General features: G+C 46.8%; 1 protein-coding gene across 4 annotated transcripts in view; it reads right to left on the reverse strand.

Moving 5' to 3' along the window:
* The window catches only part of TDRD3 (tudor domain containing 3), a 1496528-nt gene that overhangs the window by 692703 nt on the left and 777859 nt on the right, over positions 1–25966 (reverse strand). For all 4 annotated transcript variants that reach the window (XM_069639413.1, XM_069639412.1, XM_069639414.1 and 1 more), the window contains exon 6: positions 3637–3708. In XM_069639413.1, the coding sequence (XP_069495514.1) occupies positions 3637–3708 (72 nt within the window). The remainder of the gene's footprint in view (positions 1–3636; positions 3709–25966) is intronic.

Consider the following 25966-nt stretch of genomic DNA (forward strand, 5'->3'; position numbering starts at 1 on the left):
AGATGAGGAATCCATGGGAGGACACATTCCATGTGACACATGGCTATCTGAAACCTGGCCTGTACTCAAAGCACCAACCATCCAGAAACTATATATATTTTTTTTAAATGAAATGAGTAGGTCTCCAGTGAGGCTATTATCCAAAATGTGCTTGCCAAATGCAGCCATTTAGTTGGTGTATATTGCAAAGATGTCAATGTCTGGTGAAAGATGCTCTAGATTTAAATTTGACCAAGAGCTTTTTTTTTGAGCGACTAAGTTTATAGTTGATGCTCCTCTTTAGACAGAAGGGGCAACGTGCAGGCACCCGTTAGTTGACAATGCATCAGGATATATTTTTCATCTTCACTGTCACTGTTGAACCCCAGATGATGGGTAAAAGGACGTCAGGGCTTATTTGATAGCTCCTAGAAGCCCTTAACAGTCAACTGGTTGAGGCTTGCCTCCATCCCATCCATTTGAATAATATTCTGGCATAGTTCTGTCATTTTGTTACCATGGTGTGTGCCCCAAAGGGCACTGCAGGGTCCTGTCATCAGCTTGTTTTTTTACTGAACTCTTCGTGTGCTGCTCTGTGACTGACTACAAGCCTCCAGCCCAGAATTGTGGAATTTATTCAATTCAGGAATCCAGTTCCCTGTTCCTACAGAGACAGAATTGTGCACTAAAGCCTTGCAGTCCTTTCCTCAATAAAACGATGAACATCTGTATTTACGAGCTATGTGCTTTGTTCTGGCTTCAGTCCATTATGCCTATGCACTATACAAGACTCCTGGTACTTAGCAAAATATCTTCCTGATAAATCTCATAATCAATCTCCAGCCCACAATCTGTTTCAGACTTTGGAGCTTTGCCTCACCTCAAACCATGTGAAGACCACATTGCCAATTGCGTTGACATGCAAGCCTACTTTTATAAGCCATAGGTCTCACAGGGTAGTGTCCTAGAAACTGCTGCAACTCCCGGACCTTTGCTACTCAGACCAGACCTGGGTGGTTTCGAAACATGTGGCTGTTTGTTTTCTTTTTCAACTATGTACCTAATTTGGAAAGTGTCTGCACTATGCTTCCAGCCGGAAGTATAGCTTGTATGATCCCGGTTTCCAGTCTGATTGAGGCTTGCAAGCCCTGGGTTTTGGCTGCCATTTACAGTTTGCAATTTCCCTTGTCTCTGTTACTGCCACTTATTTCTTGAATGGTAATTCCAGCCTGATGTTGTTTGCACGGATTCCTTAGTTTAGTTCCTAGTATATTAAAGTTACTCAGATCTTACAATATCATTGTAGAGCAACAGACTACTGTGTAAACTTGTTAACAGTCTATATTGCTGTTCCCTTCACAAGACCTTTGCATTCAACGGTCATGCTTTCTCCAGCCTATGATTTTGACTTCCTTGTCCCAATCACCGACTCCAGAATCCAGCACAGATCTTTCCAATCAAGTCTCTTAAAATCTGTATCCATTTCAGTGTGCTATTTTAGCTAGAGCATTGCCGCCCAAGTCTGCCTTCTACCGCCTCCCATTACCTGCCTTCTCTCAATGCAAACCCAGACTTCTTCCCCCAAATCCGAAGCCCGTCTTCTCTCCCACCACCACAGGCTTGCCTTCTCCCCCAATGGCGCAGGCCTACCTGCCTTCTCTTCCTGCCAACCAAAGCATGCATGGTTTCTCCCCAGTCACCCCATGCCTACCTTCCCCCAACAACCCCAAGCCTGCCTTTTGACGGCCACCCCAAGCCTGCCTTGGCACCACCATCCCAAGCCGCCCTTGCCACCGTCACCCCAAGCCCGCCTTGAACCTGCCACCTCAACCCTCTCTTGTCCCTGCCACTGCAAGCCTCCACTGCATTCGCCACCCCAAGGGTCCACTGCCTTCGCCACCCCAAGTCTCCCGTGCCTTCGACACACCAAGCCTCGCCTCCTTCACCACCCGGAGCCTGACTGCCATCTCCCCAGCAAACCCAAGCATGCACACTTTCTCCCCCACCACTCCAAGACTGTGCGTCTTCTCCCCATCCCTGCCTACATACTCGCCTGCCAATCCAAACCTCCAAGCCAGCTACCTCAATATTGCCTGCCTTTTCCCCTGCCACCCCAAGCAGATTGCCTTCTTCCCCACCACCCTAAGCAGGTGTGCCGTCTATCCCACCACCCAAGCTGGTATTCTCCCATGCCACCTAGGACCTGCCTTCTTTATTCACCATCTCCACAAACCTCCCTTTCCCCGCCCGCACACCTGCCCTTCCTTCTCCAAACCACCTTGCACTCTTTCGGCCATGCTTTCATTTCGTTCAAACGTCCTCGATTTCCAGGTTCCTATTTGGATGGTTTTAGAGGGGGGCAGTTAGTAGTTGTGAGTCATGCAACTGCATTACCACCACTGGCATCCCATGTTTTAGTGCAAACATGGAATGGTAGTCGCAATCATCAATTGTGCAGCCCATCCAGCCCTGCCTCATTTTGTGACTGCTAGCTAACCTTACAAGAAGTCTAAAGTCGGCTCTCTTGTAATTGGAGAATACTCTACTGTCTGCAAATTGCTAAAACACTCTATGCAATACTTAAAATGTACATAGTGGTTTGCTGGCTTTTTAATAGCAGTACTATCAAAGGCAGAGCTTTCGATGCGTATAATGAACAAAATCGTAATCATTAAACATGAATCAGATTAATGTGTAATCTCAAGTGCAGTTTTATCAACAGTCTACTGAAACGGGCTGGTGTAACGTTTCCTTAAGTATCCTTTGGAATATTACAAGAACTGATAAGGTTGAAATCCGCATTTCATTAGGTCGGATTGAAACGCAAAAAGGTGTTCCTCTCATAGTACTTCAGTTTTACAGCAGAAATTATTACCTGCTAAATGTCTTCTTGCCCACTGCACAGAGCATGTAAATCTACGACTCAAGATGTCAATGTTTTTTCTCGCACTGGACTACACACAGAAGCCAGAGATCTTACTGTTATGTACAAAACCAAAACAAAAAAATAGTTCGAACCTAGAAGACTCCTATTACAGAAAAACGAATGGAATACAGCATGCATTGTAGAAATCGACATTTGGTGTGAATATTTGTTAACAGCCCCACAGAAGCATCAGAGACCCGTTAGGTTTGCGCCAAAAAACCTCGGCCGCAGAATTTTCATCATTTGCACGGCGGAGTGCAAAAGGCAGCGTACACGCTTGTACACTGCCCTTTTGCACTCTGGTATGCAAATGAAGTAAACGCTGCCCTTCATTTACGCATTGCATGGGGCGTTTACAATAGATTCACAAGGAGTACCCCTGCTTTGAGCTGGTGGAAAACGGCAGCGGACTCCATAAGAATCCCATCATTTAAGCGAGCATGAAAATGCGAAAAAGCATTAAGCAAGACCTATACACATTTTCTTTACGTTCCATGGTCAGTTAAAATGAGCTCCACAGTAGCTTGCTTGGCTCACTATTGCATACCTGGCCTATTTATTTACAGGAATTTGGAAATATCCTAAGGATAATGCTTAAAATATATTTAGCCGCATTCAAAAATATGGAAAATATGTTTAAGCAAACTCTCTTATCAAAACACTGATTATTAAGTAATTTTAAAACTTGTAATATTCACGTATTCAGTGATTATGCCGCTAGTTTACCATACCTGTCCAAAAGGCACAAATGGAGGTGGGCCACCTTCGGTTCCAATGTTGCAACGGCTGTGCTTAGAAAGGCTCTGGTACAAAAAATAGGACACAAACGGCAATTAGATTTCTAATAAATAAACAAAAATCATGGTAAGGACAAAACAACCAAAACATGCAATGTTTTCATGCAATTCCAACTTAAAAATATATATTCTTTAAATAATGGCCCACAATTATTGTCACTTTCTCCTAAAACATGGCTATTTTTCTAAACTGGGTACTGCAAAAGGGACAAAGTGCAATACGGCATGGAGTAAAACACAGGAAATAGACATTAAAATGCAACCGTAATCAAATACGCAAAAATAAGACAAACCCCTAAAACAATACATTGCAAAGAAAACGACTTCTCAAATGTATGACCTATAAGTCCGACTAAACGGCGGCTCAGACCAGATTGTCACTCAAAAGCAAAAGGTATGAAAATGCTGATATGCATTCCCTAAAAACCTTAGTTTACCGCAAAGGTAGGAAAGAACTTACCCCTGAAATGCAAATAAAATGGACAGAAAAGATTGCAGTGCACGCTTACTTCAGTGTTGCATACGCAGGCATTAGCAAAGCAATCTTTAGGCTGCCATTTCGATCTAAACAATTCCGCTTCCAGTAGATGGGCTCTAGCATACCGGTTATTCACCCAACAAAGACACTTTAATTTTTTTTTTTTTTTAAAATCACTGAGATTTCTGAAGGAACCAGTCATTATCTCCCCCAAAAGAAAATACTGCAATGTTGACGAGCCATTGTAAACAATGGGTCAGCAGAGGTGGGGGGGGTGGGGCCAATATGCGTAATATGTATTTTAGAGGGTTTTTATTGGGGTTTTTGGAATGTTAGCAAGGCTCTCTGCCCCGCGACCTTGTGCTTTGATTGCACGGCGGTCGCGAGGCGGAGAGTAGACGGTTAGCTGAAGGAGGTTGATCAGAGCTCCGAGCGGGCCTGTTTTTAAATAAACTTCACACTTACCCATCGCTTCCAGCGTCTTCCTTACAGTGGAGAGGAGGATGGGATATAGTGTGTAGCTGCAGGCCCGCTGGAGTAGGAGCATTGTGCAGAGCCTCTCGTCCGGCCCCTCCACCACTCCGGAAACCGGTGCGCAGAGAAGCGCTGGCCGACCCCGCAAGCATTGCTGTTGTAGTTGAGGGGCCTCGACCATGACAGCTGTGCGTAGACAGCCCGCCGAGTGGAGCTTGAGGTTGCGACCATCTGCTGCGAAGGATCGCACAGAGGCAGAACCCCGTGTGCTGTGGTTGAAAACCACTTGCCTCGTCCACTGTCTGCGCATCCATTAGAGGTGAGGAGATGGCGGGAGGACACAATAACGTGCTGCAGGCAGCCCATAGCTCTGCATGGACGTCTTTCGGGAAGCTGCGCGACGTCTGGGGAGGGGCTGAGAGCATCCAGTAAGGAACTCACAGGCTGAATGAAGGGAGGAGCAGCCAATAGCACAAGAGAGTGCCCGTATCTGAGCCAGATCAGAATAAGGGAGGTACAAACCAGTTGGAGCAACCGAAAGAACTGCAATAAAATAGCACAACATTTTAAGAAAAGAAAGGACACGGCCAAATCGAGTAATTTATTGGAAGAAGTCAACCATGCTGGCTCCTTGGTAACTCGCCCACTTGTGGTAACCCCCACATTGCTCATACCAGCCTCCTCATTCACACCATCCTGATCATCATCCCGATTAGCCACACTACCACCCACCCCACTGTTGGTCCTCCATTCGCACTCCTTGAACCTCAGTGGCCTTAGCCAACCTACCCTTGTACCATACCTCACCTCCCTCAAGAATGACACCACCAGGAGTCTGGGCAGGTGAATAGTGTGGAGGTTCGAGGTTCTGAGCAGGAAGAGAGTCATGCAGTTCCTCTATCAAGGAAAGCATGTGTTAGAAGTTGCTGAAATGTTTCCTAAAGGGAATGGACCGACGGACGTCTTCCTGATTGAAGGGAGAGTCGGAACCATGAAGGTTGACAGCTGTTCACCGTGGACCCTTATATCAAGGAAAACATTTGAAGGGTGTGTGCAAGGAAAGGTAGAACAATTGAGCGAACACATGATTGAACCATATGCCTATGGCAAAGTGAAAATCAAGGTCTTAGAGAAGTTTCAAGCATCCATAAAGTATAAGGGTCGCAGCTGTGAGGCGGATGTCTATGTAACCCAACAAGGGTCCTCCCTTTTGGGGTGGGCAGAGCAACGGAAGCTTGGCATAAGGATACAAGCAAGTGCTGAATATCCCATCACGGTTGCGGAGGTAAAGGACAAATGGGAACAGGAGTTTCCTAAAGTGTTTACAGAGGATTTGGGAATGTTGAAGGCATTCGAACACAAGATTGTTCTCAGAAATGGAGCCGTTCCCAAGGTGCATAAGGTTAGGCCAGTGCCGCACCACTTAAATGATAAGGTGAAACAGGAAATACAGTAACTGTTGCAAGGGGGAATTATTGAAAGAATAGCTCTGATTGGTTGTCACCGGTGGTGGTAGCAGCTAAATCTAATGGAGAAATAAGACTATGTGTGGACCTGAGAGATTTGAATAGGAACATTTTAATTGATGGACATCCTCTTCCCATTATTGGGGAAAAACTAACAACATTGAATGGGGCAAAACTCTTCTCAGTGATAGACTTATCTCAAGCTTACCACCAAGTACCCTTGACAGAAGCAAGTCAACACCTAACGGCATTTGTGACCCCGTTGGGGGCTTTTAAGTACTGCAGGATGCCGTTTGGGCTAGCGTCAGTGGCAGCTGTCTTCCAGAGAGTGAAGGAGACTGTAATGGAGGGGGCACAAAATGTAGTAATCTTCCAGGATGATATGTTGGTTCATGATAATTCAGGAAAGAACATGATGTGATCCTTAAACAAGCATTGAACAGATTGAATGATGCCGGGTTGACTGTGCGAAGGAACAAGTGCAAAATCAAAGTGGAGAGAGTAGAATTTTTGGGGCATGTAGTGGAAAGGGAAGGAGTGAAGCCTAAGGAAAGTTTAGTAGAGGCTATCGAAAGTGCACCTCGACCAGAGAACAAAGACCAACTAAGGTCATTCCTTGGTTTGGAGGAGTACTATCATAAATTTGTGAGGGGTTTTGCAAGCATGTCTATGCCCTTCAGGAGCTTACTCGGGAAGGGGGTTAAGTTCATGTGGAGTGCAGAATGCGAGGAAGCATTTAGGAGGATTAAAGAAGCAATAATGAGTGCACCCTCAATTGGGAAGTTTATTGCATGTGACAAATGTGTCTTGGTGGTGGATGGCAGTATTGTAGGGTTGGGTGCGACTCTAGTGCAGTATGATAAGAGTAATGTGGAGAGAGTAATAACTTTTGCTTCGCGTCCGTTGAGGTGCGTAGGGAAATTACTCCGTCATCGAGCGAGAAACCCTGGCAATGTTTTGGGCAATTCATAACTTTAAATATTTCTTGTGGGGGAGAAAATGTGTGGTAAGATCGGACCATAAGCCGATGGTAAAACTGTTTGAGAGTGCCAGGTGGGCATTGGGATCCCTGAGGATCAGCAGATTGGGTTTAGGATTACAGATGTGCAGTTGTGAAGTGAGTTACTTACCTAGTAAAAATAATGTAGTAGCAGATTGCCTATCCAGATTACCGGTGGAAAGGGAGGAAGAGTTGGGGATGCAGGAGTTGGACGAAGGGGTGGTGGCTGAAGTGGAGAGTGCAGTGGGATGTGAAACGTGGTTGCAAAAAGAACAGAAGGAAGGACATTTGAAGTTGATAAAGCAGTGGACAGTGGAAGGGTGGCCGGAGAAGAGAGAGTTGGACAAAAGATTCGAAGTGTGGTGGGAGGTCAAGGAGGAGTTGTGTTTGGTTAATGGAAGGTTGAGGAGGGGGCTATTTTGTGTGCCACTAGAGGGTATCAGGGCTATGTTAGTAGAGTTGGTGCACCAAGGGCATCCCGGTGAGGGGGCCATGAAAAGGAAGTTGAGTCAAAGTTATTGGTGGCCAGGTATAGATAAGATGGCTGAGATGAGTGTAAACAACTGTATGTCATGTCAGTCTAGTGACAAGTGTAGGCTGGTACGTGAAACACCCATGATTCCCAACACCATTCCAGACCAACCATGGGTAAAATTGGTGGTGGATATTATGGGCCCTATTGCGGGGTTAGGCGAAGGTTTCAAATATCTGTTGGTGCTGGTACATTTCCATTCCAAGTGGGTGGAATGGGAAGCAGTTAGAGCGGTGACTGCTAAAGATTTGATCCAATTTTTGGAGCGAGGAAGGTGTCCCTTCTGAATTGGTATCTGACAATGGGGTGCAATTCGTGTCGGAAAGGATGAGGAAATTCTTGGTGGGTTATGGCATTATACCATCCCAGGGCAAATGGTTTAGTTGAGAGAGTGAACAGGTATTTGAAGGGAGGAATCCAAATGGCATTGCACATGGGGCAACCATGGAGAGAAGTTTGAAACCATGTTAATTGGAGATATGTGACGACATCACACTCTATTGCAGGGGTTTCTCCATTTGTGTCTCTTAAAGGCAGGGAACCTGGCACCAAACCTTGCCCAGGATGGATAAGAATGGCTAAAGCTAATGGGGTGGATAGGAAGGAAATAATGCAGTTAATCAGAGAGGGGCAAGAAAAGAATAAAGAACATTTTGATAGGAGGGAGAATGTGAAGGTGTGCGAGTGGTGTGTAGGGGAGCAAGTATTTATCAAGAATCCCAGATCTGTGGAGAAATGTACTGAATGTAGATTTCTTGGACCTAAGAAAATTGCTGCTGTTAGGAATGGTGGTGTCATTCTTGTGGGAGGTGAGGTATGGTCCAAGGGAAGGTTGGCTAAGGCCACTGAGGTACAAGGAGTGCGAATGGAGGACCAACAAGTGGGTGGTAGTGTGGCTAATCAGGATGATGATCAGGATGGTGTGAATGAGGAGGCTGGTACGAGCAATGTGGGGGTTATCCCAAGTGGGAGAGTTACCAAGTAGCCAGCATGGTTGGGAGATTATGTACGTTAATTGTACGTCTTACCACATATACTTTGTGTTTGTATTTTCTTGTTAAGTAGTTTTATTAAACATTGTAATTTCTTGTTTTTAAGGGGGGAGATATGTAGGGATGTTGTGATTGTTGGAATATTATGTTAGCAAGGCTCTCTTCCCCGTGACCTTGTTGTTCTTTGATTGCATGGCGGTCGCGAGGCAGAGAGTAGACGGTTAGCTGAAGGAGGTTGATCGGAGCTCCGATGGTGCCTGGTTTTAAATAAACTTTACACTTACCCATCGCTTCCAGCGTCTTCCTTACAGTCTTCTTCAAATCTTTAGGGAAGGCTTCAGGAGTGGATATGAACTAAGTCACTATGAGCTGTGCCTCAAATGTATGCACACAATTGAGCGAGCAGCCATATACATTAAATACGTGCGCAAGAGGTTATCTCCATTCACAAACTTGAATAGTGGACAACATTGAAAACAAAAAATAAGATACCTCTTGGTTATTTCAAAATTGCACAGTTACTAATACACAATTACTGTTCCCTCCTCCACACCACTACTACTCCCGCGTTCACAACATGACAAATCCCTCCTCTACACCATGACGCCTCCCTCCTCCAAACTATTCAAACACCTTCCTTTTAATCCATTAACATTTGCTTCCCAAACTTACACTAGCTTTCCTACACAATTGCCACATACTCAGACTGAAGAAACACTTTCATTCCTTGGCCAATACCTCACCTGATTACCAAATGGTTTCCACAGTCTTCTGCTACTACCGTCCTCTAGCTGGTCTCTTGGCCGTCCTATACCTCCAACTCAACTGAAACCACCACACTTGGTCTTTCCTGTCCCCTGCTTGAAATCCCCTCCCTCTGCTGAGATTGGACAACTTTCCCTGGCTGATCAGGCCTTGACTTCCCAACCTGGGGCATGTAAGTGTAATAATATGTCATAAATAGACAGCTAAGCTCTGCCTACTTTTCTCTGTGCAGGCTTGCTGTGTATTGAGGCTTCCAGCCTGGTAAGGCCCATGTTCGTTTGTTGGGGGCCCTGTTTCATGGTGTCTCCAAGGAAATCTTTGGAGGCAGTGTGGGTACCTCTCAATTTATAGTGCCCAGTGGTCTAGGGGGTCTTTTGGACATTGTACAAGCTTGTTTGTGCATTTTAGGATCTTTGCAAGGCTTGCAGCTTCTTTCCAGTGTTGGGAAGCGTTCTCTCTCTTTCACTGCGGTTGGCTGCAGCGTGTCTGCCATCAACTAGGTTCACTTTTGAAGATCTCTCTGTTGCTTAATCATCCTTCGATTAATTTGGCTATCTGGACTTCTCATTCAAGCATATTCCTGCCAAAGGCAAGAGAAGACTAGCGAGCGATTTGCTGAGGTATGCCCGAGTATAAAGCAGTCTGTAAAGAAAACATTCGACACAGGGTTTCATCGGACAGGACTTGGGGTCCTCTCTGCTGTCACCATCCACCTAGGAGGTAGGACTGGTTCTGGATTTCTCCCTGGTAGGCCTCCCACCACTGGCTGAGAGGGGTTCCCACCCCTTTTTGACAAGGCCAGAAGACTGTGTGTTAGATCAGGGAAGCCTCATATGAGAGGTGGTCGTTTGGACAGGCTCCCCGACATGCTTTTGTACAATTATTCCTTTTGTTTTTATGCTATGTTAATAGGCTTTCCTTCTGTGCCAAATTGCCACCATACTATTATCAGAGTGCCTACACTCTTGCCTGTGGAGTGGCGTACAGTGCCCCTGCCAGTGGTAACCAAACCTTAGTCTGCAGAGGGAAATAAAATGAGCACATGGAAGAAAAGAGGGTGGGAAAGCAGTAACTAGATGCTAGAAAGAGGGGAAGGATGCAGTGAAGAACGAATGTTTTGTGATGGCATAGGTGCATGCCAGTCATGTTAAGTGGACCATACTCTGCAAAAGAGAGGTGGGATTATGTACTACCTGGAAGTCTAGACCCTGCAGGCATGTATCCCATATGTTAAGTATCATATGATTGGAACAAAAGGGCATGCTAGGAGCTGTTACCCAGAGATTAGCCAATAGAGCAGAAAAGCATGGATAAACTATGGAAAGATTTCAGACCACAAAAAAGTGTAGTTTACTGCCATCATACGTTTTGCTTATACAGCCCATGTTTAGAGTAGACCATCCTGTTTTATTACAGGGAAATCCTTATTTTGCTAGGCATTTAGCCACATTCATCCTGTTGTGTGTAAATAAAGGTGTTTAATTTCATTTCGGACTTCTGTGTCTTGTTGATCCTTCATGATACTCTGAATTCATTAAGAATTGATTTCACACTTTTTCTTATGTGGCTGTAATATCTTTGGAACCACATTTCCCAGTATACATATCAAATGACATTTCCACTCGTTAAGTCCCTGTTTGTGGACTTCTGGAAATACAGCACAAATGTGTTTCTTGGCAAGCTTTCTGAGCATGGAACTCAAATTATTTGTTGCCCTGTCAATCCTCCTTAAACTGTGCCTGGGACTTTTAACGTTTGGTTCAATATTCCACTGAAGTGACTTTCCTATATGGTTATAATTTCTATAGACTTCATTTTCCGACACAAAGTCCAAATCACTTAGTCCTTAGTATGTTTTTGTTTTGTTTATTTATAGCGTGCTGTGAACAGGGCTCATGGGCATAGCAGCGCAAATGGGACATATAACGAGAAACATAAAAAGTTAGCACCTCTCCGTCTCAGGATCAGATACAAGGGACCAGTAACAAATTATTCTTACAGAAGAGTTTTCAGAGAACGTTTGAAAGGACCGAGGGAGGCGCAAGACCTGAACTCCAGAGGCATGGAATGCCATAGTTTGGGAGCAGCGTGAGGAAAGCAGAATTTCTGAATTAGTGAAAGATTAGCCTTGGGAAATGACAAAAGAACTGGCGTTATTAGACCGGAGTTCGAATTGTCAGTAACCAATTTACTGATTGGGCGAGATAGCTTGCACTCATACGGAATAAACAAGCATGAGTGATGCACAACATTCGAAACAAAATTCTTTTGCCCATGGGCAACCAGTGCAATGATTTTCTGGCCATAGAGACATGATCGGTTTTGTGCAAGCGACGGACAATGTGCACTGCGTTGCTCTGTACTACTTGAAGCCTTTCTCGGGCGGTTGAGTCTTCTTTGGCATACCACACAACTGTGTCCCCTACTTTTTTGAGATCATGGAGACAGAGGGGAAATGCAACTGTGCTCATGTTCATATGTTCCTGAAGACGCTGTGAGGCGGTCCGCACAGACCCCGCAAACGCTCAGAGCAGTTGAGTGGGTCCGATGTGAAAGCGGACCACTGTGGTAATAGGAAGGTCACAAAGATAACGGGCAACTCAGAGAGGAGACGATACAATATAAATTAAGTGTGAACGCATTGGGTCGTTTAAGCACTGTCTTATTAAAGGAGGAGCTGTGCAAGAATAAGATAATACAAGAAAAATCTATTCAGAATACACCAATCCCAACAAAGGACAGAGAGAGAGAAGCTGTTTCAGGTGGATGAGAGTTGATTTAGCACCAACCTATAGGCATTATAGGTACTGAAGTCCATATTGGATTGTACAGCATCAAAATTAGTTTGTTCTAATTTACAATACGTCATCAATGCTTCAGGAAGAATAGGGGAATCAGGAGGTAAAGAGGTCACCAATTTCTCTTGATACGAGTCCCCTCCCATGTGATCCTCTGACATAGTACCGCCCCCAGGGTCAGGATCAGGTAGCGGCTGCCCCAGGCCATGTGAGAAGAGGCCCATACTTGGTTTTTAATGATGGTTTCACTAGATTCATCACACGACCTAGTTCGCCCTTCACTCAGGTGCTGTGTCTTGGAAGACTGCTGCACAGTTCAGCTGGAAGCCCTGGTATATTCTCGTGCCAGGGACTGCCTCGGGTCCCAGACTGGTCTACTTTGTTTTTTCACATATGGGTACCAGACCTCTTTTCTGTTGCTTGTCAAATATGGGTCCCAGACCCCTCCATTTAATAATGTCACAGTTCAGCTGGTGGACCTGGTATACTCTCCTGCCAGGGACTGCCTTGGGTCTCAGACCTCTTTACTTTGGCTCTTCACATATGGGTCCCAGACCCATTTCTCAGGTTTGTGGCATGTTTCTATTAGGCCTGGTTCCCTAGCCTGCCAGGCATTCTCTCGTGTGCTTAATTCTTTTGGTTTCTTAATGTTAGGGTTACCAACCCCTCCTACAACCTTGTAATGTCTCTTGACCAGGCCCGGTTCACTATCCTGCCCGGCCCCTCTCTGTCTCTTTGTGGTGCTCTATCACCCCCTCCCAACCACAGCCTCTGGGGTCTCCCTGTTCCTTCCCAGTCCCCCTCCGGCTACCTTTGCATTTGTTCCGCAAGGGTTCCGGTCCTCTGCAATACCAGTAATCGTCTGCTGCTTCCCCTGGGCTCTCGTGGTCTTCTCTTGGCAGCTCCCCAGATGTGCTCTTCCATCGAGGGAGTCTCCCGTTTCCCTTAGTCCAATGAACACTGATGGCACTCAAGTCTTTCTCCTTTTTGGGAGGCGTGCTGCTCTTCTTGGTTCCTTCAGTGAGGGAGACTCCAGCTTCCCTCAGTTCCCCACAGGCTGCTGGGACTCAAGGGATCCCCCATTTTTGGGAGGCATATTGGTCTTTTTGGTTCCCCCTCTCTCTGGGTAGTGCAGTGGTCAACAGCTCCTTATATTCCAGCACAGGATTCCGGCTCCCTACTCCTCCAGGGAAGGCTTGACAGCCTCTCCTTGTTGCCCTCCTCTATTTCTACTCTAGAAGGACCAATCGAAAACCAGTAACCACTAGACTGTTCCTTTTGGTTCTCAAGTGTGATCCTTCTGCTTCTGCGCATCTCCCTCATCACAGCACTGATCTTCGAACTCCCTTGTGAGTCAACAGGAATCTTCCTCGTCACAATACCGAGAAAGGGATCTTCACTTAGTTAACTCCTATTCTTCCTTGTCCCAGTACTTTCTAGGGTAATTGGAGTGCGACCACTACTCATGAGCCTATTAGGGAAGGGGTTGCTCTTCAGTTTGTGGGAAGGGGTCCTAGGGTCAGGTGATGGGTGGGGATACCGCGTTCCCTCTTGATGGTTGTCCCTAATTGCACAGGGTGACCTCTCACCCATGTGATCCTCCCGACTATTGGGTAGCGACTTCACCTCCCTGGCCACATAGGAAGGTGTTTCCCCTAAGGAAGAAGGGACGACATCGAAGATTCGTCACAGTACCTTCCCAGAACAATCTGCAGAAGGGTAGAGGCTGGAATAATAGGTAGAATCGTGGTTGGCTCTAGGTTCGGAAGTAACCGTGCTAAGCTCTATTGTTACTTAAGCATATTCGTAAGATACATAAGTCGCAAGATCACAGGCGAGTTTTGGGGTTTAGCCAGTACCCCAATTGTTGAGTAGGAAAGGAGAGTGTTCTCCTGGCTATCTTGCTTAATTGGTTCCAAGAAAGGTTCTAACACAGTGGTTATTGCGATACAATTTTCGCTTTATTTGTGCTAGTGATGGGTTAATTCTTTATACAGTTGATATGCATCTAGTACATTTGGGGCAATATTGTCCCCTGGTTGTCAGCCGACACGTGTTTCGACCCGTGGGTCTTTATCAAGGCTGATCAGAATGCAAAATCATGTGAGGTGCAAAATTTGTGACATGTTTGTGACATACATGGTTAAATTGGTGCACAGTGAGTGGTGTTGGGTGAAGTAGTGTGTTGGCAAAGTAATGCAGAATGATTGGGCACATAAATTAAATGCTAATAGAAAATCATTTGAAGCATGAGGAGAGAGGAAAAAGCAGACGAAAGGTTAGCAAGAAGTCTTGTTTGGTTTACAGTAAGTGGAGTTGGAGGGTGGATGCCTCTTACCTATTGGATGCGGTCTGCAGCCCCCTTTGGGGTCCTGGTAAGTGGTGCTTGACTGTCTTGTGGGGACAGTGGCTCCTGTTGGGCCCTGTAAGAAAAGTGGAGAAAATGCGTGTGAGGCGTAACGTAGGGTGCCATGGGTATGGGCGAGGTCCCCCATATGGGCTCGTAAGTGGTCTGTACCTCGTGTTGAAGTCCTTGCGTGTTGGGGCAAGTTGGGGTGTGGCGGGGGCGTCCCAGTATTGGGGGTGGTGTGCCCTGGTTGAGAAAAGCTAGGGTCCATGTTGCCGGGACCGTGGCCGGGAGGATGATGGTGGGGGGTGGGGTGATGGTCTGGCGAGTTGGGGGAGCACCATAGATATCATGGCGTAAATGGTTGAGCACCCCAGTGGGGTGGGGTGCTGTGGGCCGGGCTTCGTGGGAATGGTGGTGCCCGGTGGGCAGAGAGCGCCGTGAATATCGCTGTGTGTGATACACTTGGTCGGCCGGATCCAAGCGCTGCCAGGGAAATGCACATGGGTGCATTTTGCCTGAGTGCTGCTTGAGCGGTTCAGTTGAGCTCCTGGTCGAAGTGTCTGTGAGGTGAACACCTCTTATGGCACTGCGCATGCGATCTGAGTCACAGTTGGTGCTCTGACGCATGCGCAGGGGATCAGTGTCCCTGCATGTGATGCGCATGTTGATGGCAATTGGGCAGTGGTACTCCCTTGCGCAAGCGCAATGGGGATCAGGCATGTGCATGGGTGATATCGGTAGACTGGGTCGGGCTCGGGGGTGGCCCGGGATGGGGATTTGAGCGATGGTTGGGCCAGTTAGGCAACCTGGGGTGCCCATGAAACGGGCCTGTCCCTTGGACATGTGGTTTCCATTGATAGGCGGGCATGCGCCCCTAATGCTGGTGGTGGATGTCCGTGTTGGTGGTTACGTTGGCAATTGTTGGGTGTCTGGATGGTCCATAGGAGTGGCGTGGGCCAATCACTGGGTCTCAAGGAGCAGGGGGTCAATGTGTCGAGACAGAAGAGTTTACAGAAACACATTGAAATCGTGATCACTGTTTAGGCCATTTTTGACACATCTGAAGCGGCAGATTAGTTTTGCTTCTTCCTGTCTCAGTCTTCGTATTCTGTCTCCTCCTCTGGGTCCCAATCTCACTGTTTTCAGTCCAATGCATCTTATCAAGCTTTTATCTTCCATCTGGTGGTTCTTCTGCCAGTGGTTGGCCAAAGGCAGCTTTGGGTCCTGTGAGTGGATACTGTTCATATGTTCCCTTATCCGAGTTCGTACTTCCCGGATGGTACTTCCTATGTAAATCTTGTCACATACACAGATTAGTGCATAGATCACATACTTGCTTTTACAATTAAGGTGCTCCATGATTTTGAATGGTGGGCAGCCTGTAAATTTTGCGCATTTTGTTTGGGTGGCATATTTACACATGGAACATGTTCCACATTTGGTGAAGCCGATTGGTGCATGTCTACTTAGCCAGTCCTGGGCCAAGATGTTTTTCTCGTGTAGAAAGGATGGGCTGAGTAAGCTCCTTAGTGTTGGTGCTCTGCTGAATGACATACTGGGTTATGCTTTTAGACTGGGTTTGATGTGCTCATCCATGAGCAACAGGTCCCAGTGTTTGACTAGGATTTGCTGGATTTCATTGCTGTCCTTGTTATATCTGGTTACAAATTGGATTGTAGATTCCGTGTCTTTCTTCTTAGGTTTGGGCGAGAGTAGTGTTTCCCTTTTGATGGTTGTGGCTTTTGTCCTGGCTTCTGTGATGTTTTTTTCAGAATAGCCTCGATCTTTTGAATCTTTGGTCGAGCAGATCACATTCATCTTTAAAGAGTTTCTGGGTGTTACAATTTCTTTTTGCTCGAATATATTCTCCTTGTGGGATATTCCGAATGACGCTTCTTCTGTGGCAGCTTGTGGCATGTAGTGTTGAGTTCACCTCAGTTGGTTTACGAAAGGTTTTGGTTGTTATCTTGTTGTCCTCAATGGTGATCCTTAGGTCAAGAAAGTCAATTTGTTCTGTACCAATGTGGCTAGTTAGCTCGATCCCGTAGTTATTTTGGTTCAGGTAACCCACGTATTGGTTGAGTTCATCTTGGGTACCTCTCCATATGAGGATTACATCATCGATGTAGCGTGCCCAGTTAACAATGAGGGTGGTAAACTTGGTTTCTCGCATGGCGTGTTCTTGTTCATACGAGTGCATGAAGCAGTTGGCTAAAGCTGGAGCATAGCTGGCTCCCATCGTGATCCCCATGGTTTGTTTGTAGTATTCTCCGTTGAAATGAAATGTATTGTTGGTCAATGAGAATTTGAGAAAGGCTTTGGTCATTTCCACTTGTTCAAGATGTGATGCTGATTCATGTTTAAGAAGATATCCCAGGCTGCTTATAGCCAATTTGTGATTGATGGAGGTGTACAGGGCCTTTACATCTAGTGTGGCCATTATAAAGTTGGGGTGCCACTTTATCTGTGATAGTACTGCCAAAGTGTGCATGGTGTCCCTGAGATACGTCGGTATCTTGATGACTAGTGGTTGTATCACATTGTTGATATATCTGGCAAGTGTTTCGGTTATTCCTCCTATTCTGCTCATGATTGGTCTGCCTTCTGGAATTTTGTTAAAGGTTTTATGAATTTTTGGCAGAAAGTAGAGGGTTATGATCGGTTGATCTGTTCTGAGGTATTCATATTCATCATCTGTTATGAGCCCTTCTGTTTGGTAGTATTTGAGAAGTTCTTGGTGTTCTTTCAGGATTCTCGCTTGTAGATTTATATCAAGTTTTTCGTAGTTGCCTGGTGTTTTAAGGTGATTGTCTGCCATTTGTAAATAGTCTGTTTTGTTCATTGTTACAATGTTGCCACCTTTGTCGGCTTCCTTGATTATGATGCTCTTCTCTTCCTGCAGATTCTTGAGCACGGTCTGTTCCTCTTCCGAGAGATTGTCTTTGTTGCTTGTCTTCCGGTTCCATTTGTCCTCCAATCTGTGTAGATCGTTGGTAACTGCTTGTTGGAATGTATCTATATAATTCTCTGGAATAATAGGTATTCTGGACAAGTGGCTTTACTGAAAAGAGGAATACCAGCTACCTGTCTCTGTATTTAACTCTTTGTAGTAGGTATGTTCTTGTTGACCTCGTGCATTGACTGCATTCGGTTGGTTACTGAGTCAGAGACAAATATATATACATGGGTTTCGGGCAGCCGATGAGGGGAAAATGGTGAACCATTCTTTCATGTATATGTGAGCTTTTTGTGGACGTTAAAGAAGTCACAGTGGTGCTTCCTGTAGCTTAAAGTTGATTCACCTCCCCCCGCACAGTTATAGAGAAGACATCCAGGAGGACCTCCAGCCCCCAGTCTTCCTTCTTATGAGAAAGTGGCTTGAATAAACTCTAGAGCCCCAGAGTCGCTTTGGAACTAGCTCTATCGCCACTTTGCTTAACATGGCTCGAACTTCCAGCAGCAGCTGAGGTATGTGCTGTACCTGTCTGTTGGAACTCTAAACTGTGTCCATGGACGAGAGCGTCCAGCACCCATCGATCGGTGGAGATGGTCTCCCACACGCTGACGAAGTTCGCCAGCTGGCCTCCCACCGAGGTGCAGCGGGTGGGGTCCGACGTCCTGGCTGGTTCAGTCCTGCTTGGCGGTGGGCGTGCCGTCCTGGGAACCTTGTCGACGACGGCGGCCACCTCCGACTGCCTTGAAGCAACCCCTGTTGGCTTGCTGGGTCGAGGAGAGGGAGTGTTGGTGGTAAGAGGATGAGCCCCTGCCGAAACCCTTTGAAGACCTTCTAGACTTCCCTCTGGATGAACGAAAGGACGGCCAGTGTTGCTGCAGAGGGTCCAAGGCATGGGCCGTCTCTTTGTCGGTCTTGCTGGCTTGGAGGGATTCATCGACGGCCTTCCAGAACAGTTTGTCTCCGTCAAACGGCATGTCCAAGACTCTAGTCTGGACCTCCTGCCTGAAATTGGGGGCTTTGAGCCAGCCATGACGGCGAAGGCAAACCCTGTTGCCCATCTGGTGGAAACCCATGTCCACAATGTACAGTGCCACCGTGATGGCGTGGTCCGACGCCACCTCGCCTTCCCGGAGGATCTCCAAAGCCTCGACGCGCTTGTCATCAGAGGCGGAGGCATCTTGTACCAAAGCTCCCGGTCATTTCTGGCCACGATCGCTAAGGCGTTGGCTGCTTTCACCGTCGTCGCCACCAAATAGATTACCTTCCTAAACATGCAATACAATTTATTCCCCTCGTTGTCTGGGGCTACAGATGAAGACAATGAACTTGACAACTTCTTCCTGGCGGCCGCCAAGACCACCGAGTCCGGCGACTGTTGAGACCACAGGCACTTGGGCGCAGGCATTTGTGCGCAGACTCCGGCACCCGGTACTTTTTCCCAAGCCGGTCTCTCTTCGCAGAGGCTGAAGCAGGGTTTGTCAGCAATGCCAGCCTCTCATCCCAGACGTCATCCAAGAGAGGTACCGACAGGATAGTTTTCCTCGTCGCCTTCTGGCGTTGGTACAGGAAGCCCTCCTTCTCCTCTGGGGCAAGCTGAAAAAGCTCTGACGCCCGGGCAATCATGGAATGAAAAGATCCCACCTTGTCCGGTGGTGAGGCTCTCAGCGGCGGCAATGCAGGGTCTCCCAGTTCTGCGCCATTGTCCATATCAGTCGTCACCATGTCTCTCCCCGTCCCCCTAGGGGGGGGAGGGCATCGACAATTGGATTAGAGGCATAGGGTGTCTCCTCCTCTTCTTCACCGGTGGCTGCCCCGGTGACAACGGGGGTCACCGCGGTGCCGCTGGAGCTGGTAGAGCCATCAGCAATCTCCTCTGAATCTCCGGCACCAGCGTGTGGAGTGTCGGGAGGATATCCTGCGACAAATCTCTAAGGGGCATCTCAGGAACAGGGTCACTGGGCACAGCACCCATGTCGTTGCCGTTGCCTCTGGAGGGCATCTCTTCGACATTCCCAGCGTCGTCACCATTGTAGATGGTGTGGAAGGAAAGTATCTCCCCCTCGTCGGATGAAAACATTTCTGTGCCCTCGAGTTCTTCTGACCTCCCCCTTTCTTCGGGTCCTGAGGGGTCCGTCTCGGGCTGAGGTCTGCCTTCCTCTTATCCGGGGTCTTTTCTATCGGCATGAATGAAGGCTCTCACCTTGCTGGGAGAGACACTCTGGCTGCTGCCGAGTCACCCTGGACGCAGCGAGACCCTTTGGCCTTCGAAAGGGAGGCCACCACCATCTCGATCGAGGAAGATGATTTACCCTGGACCACCTGGGCCTTCACAGGCAGGTCAGCCATCTTGGCCTTCTCCTTCATGGGCAGTTCTGAGACCATGTCCTGCTTGGCCTTCTCCTTCACGGGTGGTTTGGACACCTAACCCTGTTTGGCCTTATCCGGTGTTTCCCGCAGCTTCCCTGGGGTACCCAACTTCCTCTTGGATGAAGAGCTAGAGCGCTGGCTGGAGATCGAGGCCGAGAGAGACGATGAACGTGCCCTGTCTGTCACTGGACTCGCTGGAGCAGCGACCCCAATGGAAGCGGACTTGCAGTGCTTGGCCTTGTGTTGGGCCCCCACAGGTGGAGCACCCTCAAAGGACTTAGAAGCCTGCTCAGGTTGGCTGGATGCAGAAGAGGCATGCCCGTCTATCACCCGGTGAAGAGGCCCTGGTCATGAGCCATGCCGCCAACCGGACGAGTCGATCCTTCATCGTGCGCTTGAAGCCACAGCAGATCTCACAATCTTCTTCGTTATGCGCTGGGTGTAGACAATACAGGCACTGGGAAGCTTGTCATCCGAAAAAACATACTGCAAACCGCAACTGGTGCACAGCTTGGAGAGGGAAGCTCCGTCCTTTTCCTCAGACATGATCCGGCGCGGTGTAGGCATGAAGACTTCTGTAAGCTTCCAAGAAGAACACTGAACAGTTTCTGCCCACGAAGGGCGATGAAAGATGACAAAAAAACGGGTCACCGTTAATCGGAAGGATAAGCGATGGAGCACACGGGCTCGAATTTTACTATCACAAAAGTGTAAAAACGCAGAGCAAAAAAGAAGAGCAAAAAGCGAGGACTCCCAAGACTAGTACGTGCAGTAAAAATCTGAAGATGGCTGCCAGAGGAGGGGCTTAGGTAGAGGGCAGTCATCGGTTGGGGGCAGTATGACCCAGAGCTCAGTGAATGGTTTATAGGAGAAAGACAGTTTAGAACTAAACTGAAACAGTTTTATCTTTTACCGAGAATTCCCAGCCTGATGACGGGAAATATTCATGTGCATGTGTATCCATGTCAGACCCCATGCTGGAGAAATGTGTAAATACCTCGAGTGATCTTCTGTCTGATGCCATTAGTTAAATAATCATTGATGTCATATATGATGTTATTAGCCATGTCACCAGCTATGCCATCACTGATGCAGGTGATGTCATCCGTGATGTCAAAGGCTGCGCAACAGGGGATGTGACGTTAAGGTAGCTTTAGCTCAATTTCAGGAGCTTTGTTGCGATAAATCCAGTCAGTTGAACTAAACTTGAACAAACATTTTTTCGATGAATTTCAAGGCTTTTGTTTTAACCTGTTATTTTAAGTGCCACCGGCCATGGCCTTCGTCCGTGTCCAGTGTATACATCCCCCCAATAGGTTTCTTATATACCCACTTTCCACGTCTTTCGGGTCCACTAGCCAGGGCCTTTGGCCGTGCCCCCTCTATAAAAGACTACTGTGCCACTAGCCCCGGGCAAAGGCCACTTTCCACCCCCCATCTCACTGTAGCTGCCCAAATATTTTTCTTCTTTCTTCTTCATTAAAAACTTTATCCCCATAACCGTGGTTATAATAGAAATGTACTACAGATACCCATGGGTATCTGTGGGCACCCAATAACCACAGGTATTGGGAAAAACAGCAAAAGAAAATTGTTTCTCTGCCCTCCCAGTCACTGACCAGGTGCCCATCTCCTCCTGGCATGCTCCACTCCCCCAAGTCCCCATAACTCATGTTTCCCTCCCTAGCCTTCTCCACCCCCCCCACCCTAGTTTTTCCATGTGACGCACTTCCATTCCCAATCTTATTTTCTTTGGTAGCCGCGGTTATTCTGGCGAATAACCAAGGCTATCAGAAAATATTTAGTCCCCAGCCCCCTCCAACTCTCCAATTTCACATAGGGTCCTCTCTCCCTCCACCCCATTCTCGCCCACCCCAACCCACCATAGTCTAATGCCATTGCATTGTTTTTCCACCTCCAAATGGCATTTTTTTGGCCTTCTCGTTTTTTCGCCTGGCCAAGGCTATATCTGTCGCATTGAACACAAAAATAAATGGTGGATTTTTCATTTCTGAAAAGCTTCACTTGCTGCAAAGTGCATGGTAGATCTCACTATCATTTTGGGAGAAGGGGGCACCCCCTTCTCCATCAAATATTTAAAAAACTACTGTATGCAACTCCGGCCCCCCACCCCCTTTGGAAATTGAGCAAACGCTTTGTGGCAAAGTTGTTTTGTACCTGGTCCTATTCCATCCAGCGGTTTGGGCTGTGCGCTCGAGCAACAATTTGACTTTTACTTTATGGAAAAATGAATGGGGACTAGGCCAAAACTGCGTTTTCTTTTTTTTGTTTTCTTAATAATTGTTTTATTTTTTAACTGATCTTTTCAGCTGATGTGGGAAGTCATAACCAGCTTAACTCGGCACGCTCCCGTTGATGTCCCCCATAATGCAATGTCCCCCATAATGCCATTTTGTATGTCGTCGTGAATCCCTTCTCTTTCAATATGTATGTGCTCATGGGCTCTGCAACGGGATCATGCCGAGTTAAGATTGTCATGACTTCCCCCATCCATTAAATTTCAAGGGTTTTGTTGCGTTAAATCTGCTCAATTTAACTATACTTTAATGTTTTTTCAGTGGAAATAAATAAATAAATATACATATATACAGACACACACACACACACACACACACACAGACACACACACATTAACATGTAAATGTTAGTGTAGCAAAAACACGGAAATATTAAATAAGTTGAGGGTGAAAATAATCGCATGACAGAAGCCAACAAAACTAATAATTCCCACACAAGAGAAAATGGCTGAATGAATGCACGACCGAACCAGAAGATGAAAAGCGGGAACAGAGGATAGAAAACGCAGGACGGGAATGAAAAGAGGAAACATGAACGGGACAAGAGTGGAACCCTTCCTGTTGGTATCATGAGTGGGAGGATCAATGAGGTAACAGGAGAGGTTGGCAGGCAATGGAATCATCTTCCTCAGGGAAGTCCTACTCGGAAGTGCTACAGCCCATTAAATTTAACAACTAGACAAATAACCAACTTGGGCAGGGCACTCCTAGGTATTCTATCCTATTTATACTGTTCTTCAATCTCCATGGATCCCATAATCTCCAAGAACGTATCCCTTTTCAGTATCCCTTTTTGCTGTATCTTCTTTGGGATCCTAACACATAAAATTATGTCATTTGCATAAAATGAGACATTTAACTAACAAGCAGTACTTGTGCCATTTTCTCCAATGCAATTGTGAGAGAGAGAGATGCCAACAGCTTCATCGCTGGTGCCAACAATAGCAGGGAAATACAGCAGTTTACAGCATACATCTTTAAATGCAAATGTTTGGATCAATGAACTAATTTGTATTGCCATTGGCATAATTCAGCTTTGTCAAATTCTGGAAGGATTCCCCTATGCAGACACCCTATGCCGGCTCCTCATGTAATCCCAATCTAATGTTCCAAGGCTTTTTTGCCATAGCTGCTGGCTATTGGATATTACCCAGAAGAACAAGTTACTTACCAACTGTAACGTTCTTTCGACTGGATGTTCCTCCCACGTATTCCTCATCTTGTGATAAATCGTTTTCTCCAGCTTCGCTGCTTCGGAAAAAAAGATTCTCGGCAGAGGGCGCTGTGCTCGAGGTCGTGGCGTTGATTGTCCCTCGACGTACTCCGTACTCTGTCGACGTCACCGATGGTATAAATAGCTCGAGCCACGCCCGTTGCTTCAGTTCTGTTTGTTCGATGAAATATATATATATAGGAGGAACACTCAGACGTGTCCCATGACCAATACATTCTTCGTGAGAGGAAAGTGTAAGAAAACGTAAACTGTACTGTGGGGTAGGATGGGAGGGTCGATGAGGAATACGTGGGAGGAACGTTACAGTTGGTAAGTAACTTGTTCTTCGAATGGATTGTGCCCTCCCACGTATTCCTCATCTTGTGATAGGCTCCCATAGCAGTATCAATTTTGGAGGCGGGAGTACTAATTTCAGTTTTCGTGGACAGAATGCAGAACTGCCTTGGCAAATAAACCCTTATTAGAGGAGGCAGTATCCAAACAATGTTTGACAAACGTATGCATTGTTTTCCAGGTTGCAGCTGCACAAATGTCTGCTGCCGGGACTCCCCTCTTTAGAGCCGCAGAAGTAGCCATTCCCCTTGTAGAATGGGCACGTAGCCCATCTGGTGGTTATTTTCCCGCTAATCTGTAGCATTCAACTATGGCTAATATGATCCAGCGGGAAATGGTCTGTTTTGTTACAGATAAGCCTAATTTATGACCAGTATAACCCACAAATAGTTGGTCATCTTGTCTCAATTTAGCCATCCTAGAGATGTAAAAACTAAGAGCCCTCTTGGGATCTAGTATGTGTAATCTCGCCTCTTCCTTGCCCAGATGAGGAGGAGGATAAAAAGTTGGTAGTACTATTTTTTGTGACAAATGGAAGCCCGAGACTACTTTTGGCAAGAACGAAGGTTTAACTTTAAGGACTACCTTATCCTTATAAAAAAATAGTATATGGTGGTTTGCATGAGAGAGCTTGAAGTTCGCTAACCCTGCGGGCTGATGATAGGGCCACAAGGAGGACAGTTTTTAGAGTCAAAAGCCTCAATGGACATGAGTGCAGAGGCTCAAAAGGTATGCAAGTCAAGAATTTTAATACTAAATTTAAGTCCCAAGTTGGTGCATGAAAAGGTACTGGAGGGTATACATTAGTAAGCCCATTTAAGAATTGAATAATTAACGGTATTTTGAAATATGAAACCTCTTCCGAGGAGCGCTTGAAAATGGACAGCGCAGCAAGGTATCCTTTGATTGTTCCTATCTGGAGCCCCAGATTAGCTAGATGTAGTAGAAAAGAGAGCACCATTGGGGTGCCACACTGAAAAGGGTCCACATCCTTGTCTTTGCACCAGTTACTAAACCTGTTCCATCGACATTGTTACAAAGATTTTGTTGCTGGTCTTCTGACCGAAAGCAAGATTTTCATTACGTCATCCGGAAGATCCCAATCCTTGTATCTCAACCTCTCAGAAACCATGCGTGAAGGTTGAGTGTCTTGACCTCTGGATGGAGAACCCGACCTTCCTCTTGCGAGAGAAGATCCTCTCTTTGCGGAAGACGTATTGGAGGGCAGATGGACATGTCTAGAATGTCCGGGTACCACGTTCTCTTGGCCCAATCCGAGGCAATTAGGATCATGGTTTTCCTGAACTTTCTCAACCTCCTGATTACTTGAGGAATCACGGGGACTGGGGGAAATGCGTACAGCAGTGGAAACTTCCACTCCACTACGAATGCGTCTCCCAGAGCTCCTCTTTGAGTAAATTCCCTTGAGCAGTACTGATCGCACTTCCAGTTGATCGCGGTGGCAAACAGATCCACTTGAGGGGTTCCCCAAAGGGCGAAGATCTCCAGAAGGACTTCCTGAGCCAGCTCCCACTCGTGAGAGACCGTGCTCTGCCTGCTCAGAGCGTCTGCCGCCGTGTTCTTCTCTCCGGCTAGGTGAATTGCCGACAGAGAGATTCCTTCTCGTATTGCCCAGAACCAGAGCTGCATTGCTTCTCTGCACAGTGGCAGTGACCCTACACCTCCTCTCTTGGCCACTGTATTGTCCGTCATTATCAGGACATTCTTTCCTTGTACAGAGAGCAGAAAGGCCTTCAGAGCTAGTCTGATTGCCCTCAGCTCCAATAGGTTGATGTGTAGTTTGGTCTCCGAAAGAGACCGCTCATTGTCAGATCGTTGGTGTGTGCTCCCCACCCCGTGAGTGAGGCGTCCGTCACTACCGTTATCTCCGGCCATGGTTGCCAAAAAGACTCTCCCTTGAGAATGTTGTCGTTGCAAGCCCACCATAGAAGATCCTGAGCGACTGCGTTCGGGACTTGCAGAAGAACCGACATATTCCCTGAGAACTGGGACCACTGAGTTCTGAGTGCCCATTGAAGGGATCTCATTCTCAACCGGGCCTCTGGTACTAGGAAAATGCAGGATGCCATGAGGCCGAGCAACCTGAGAAAATCGAAGGCCAGTAGATGTTGGGCATTCTGAAACTTCGTTACCATCTGCTGGATGTGGAGAGCTCTCACTTCGGGAGGTGAGGCTTTTCC

This window comes from Ambystoma mexicanum, chromosome 7q (assembly GCF_040938575.1).
Source record: "Ambystoma mexicanum isolate Mex_15411 chromosome 7q, UKY_AmexF1_1, whole genome shotgun sequence".
NCBI lineage: Eukaryota > Metazoa > Chordata > Amphibia > Caudata > Ambystomatidae > Ambystoma > Ambystoma mexicanum.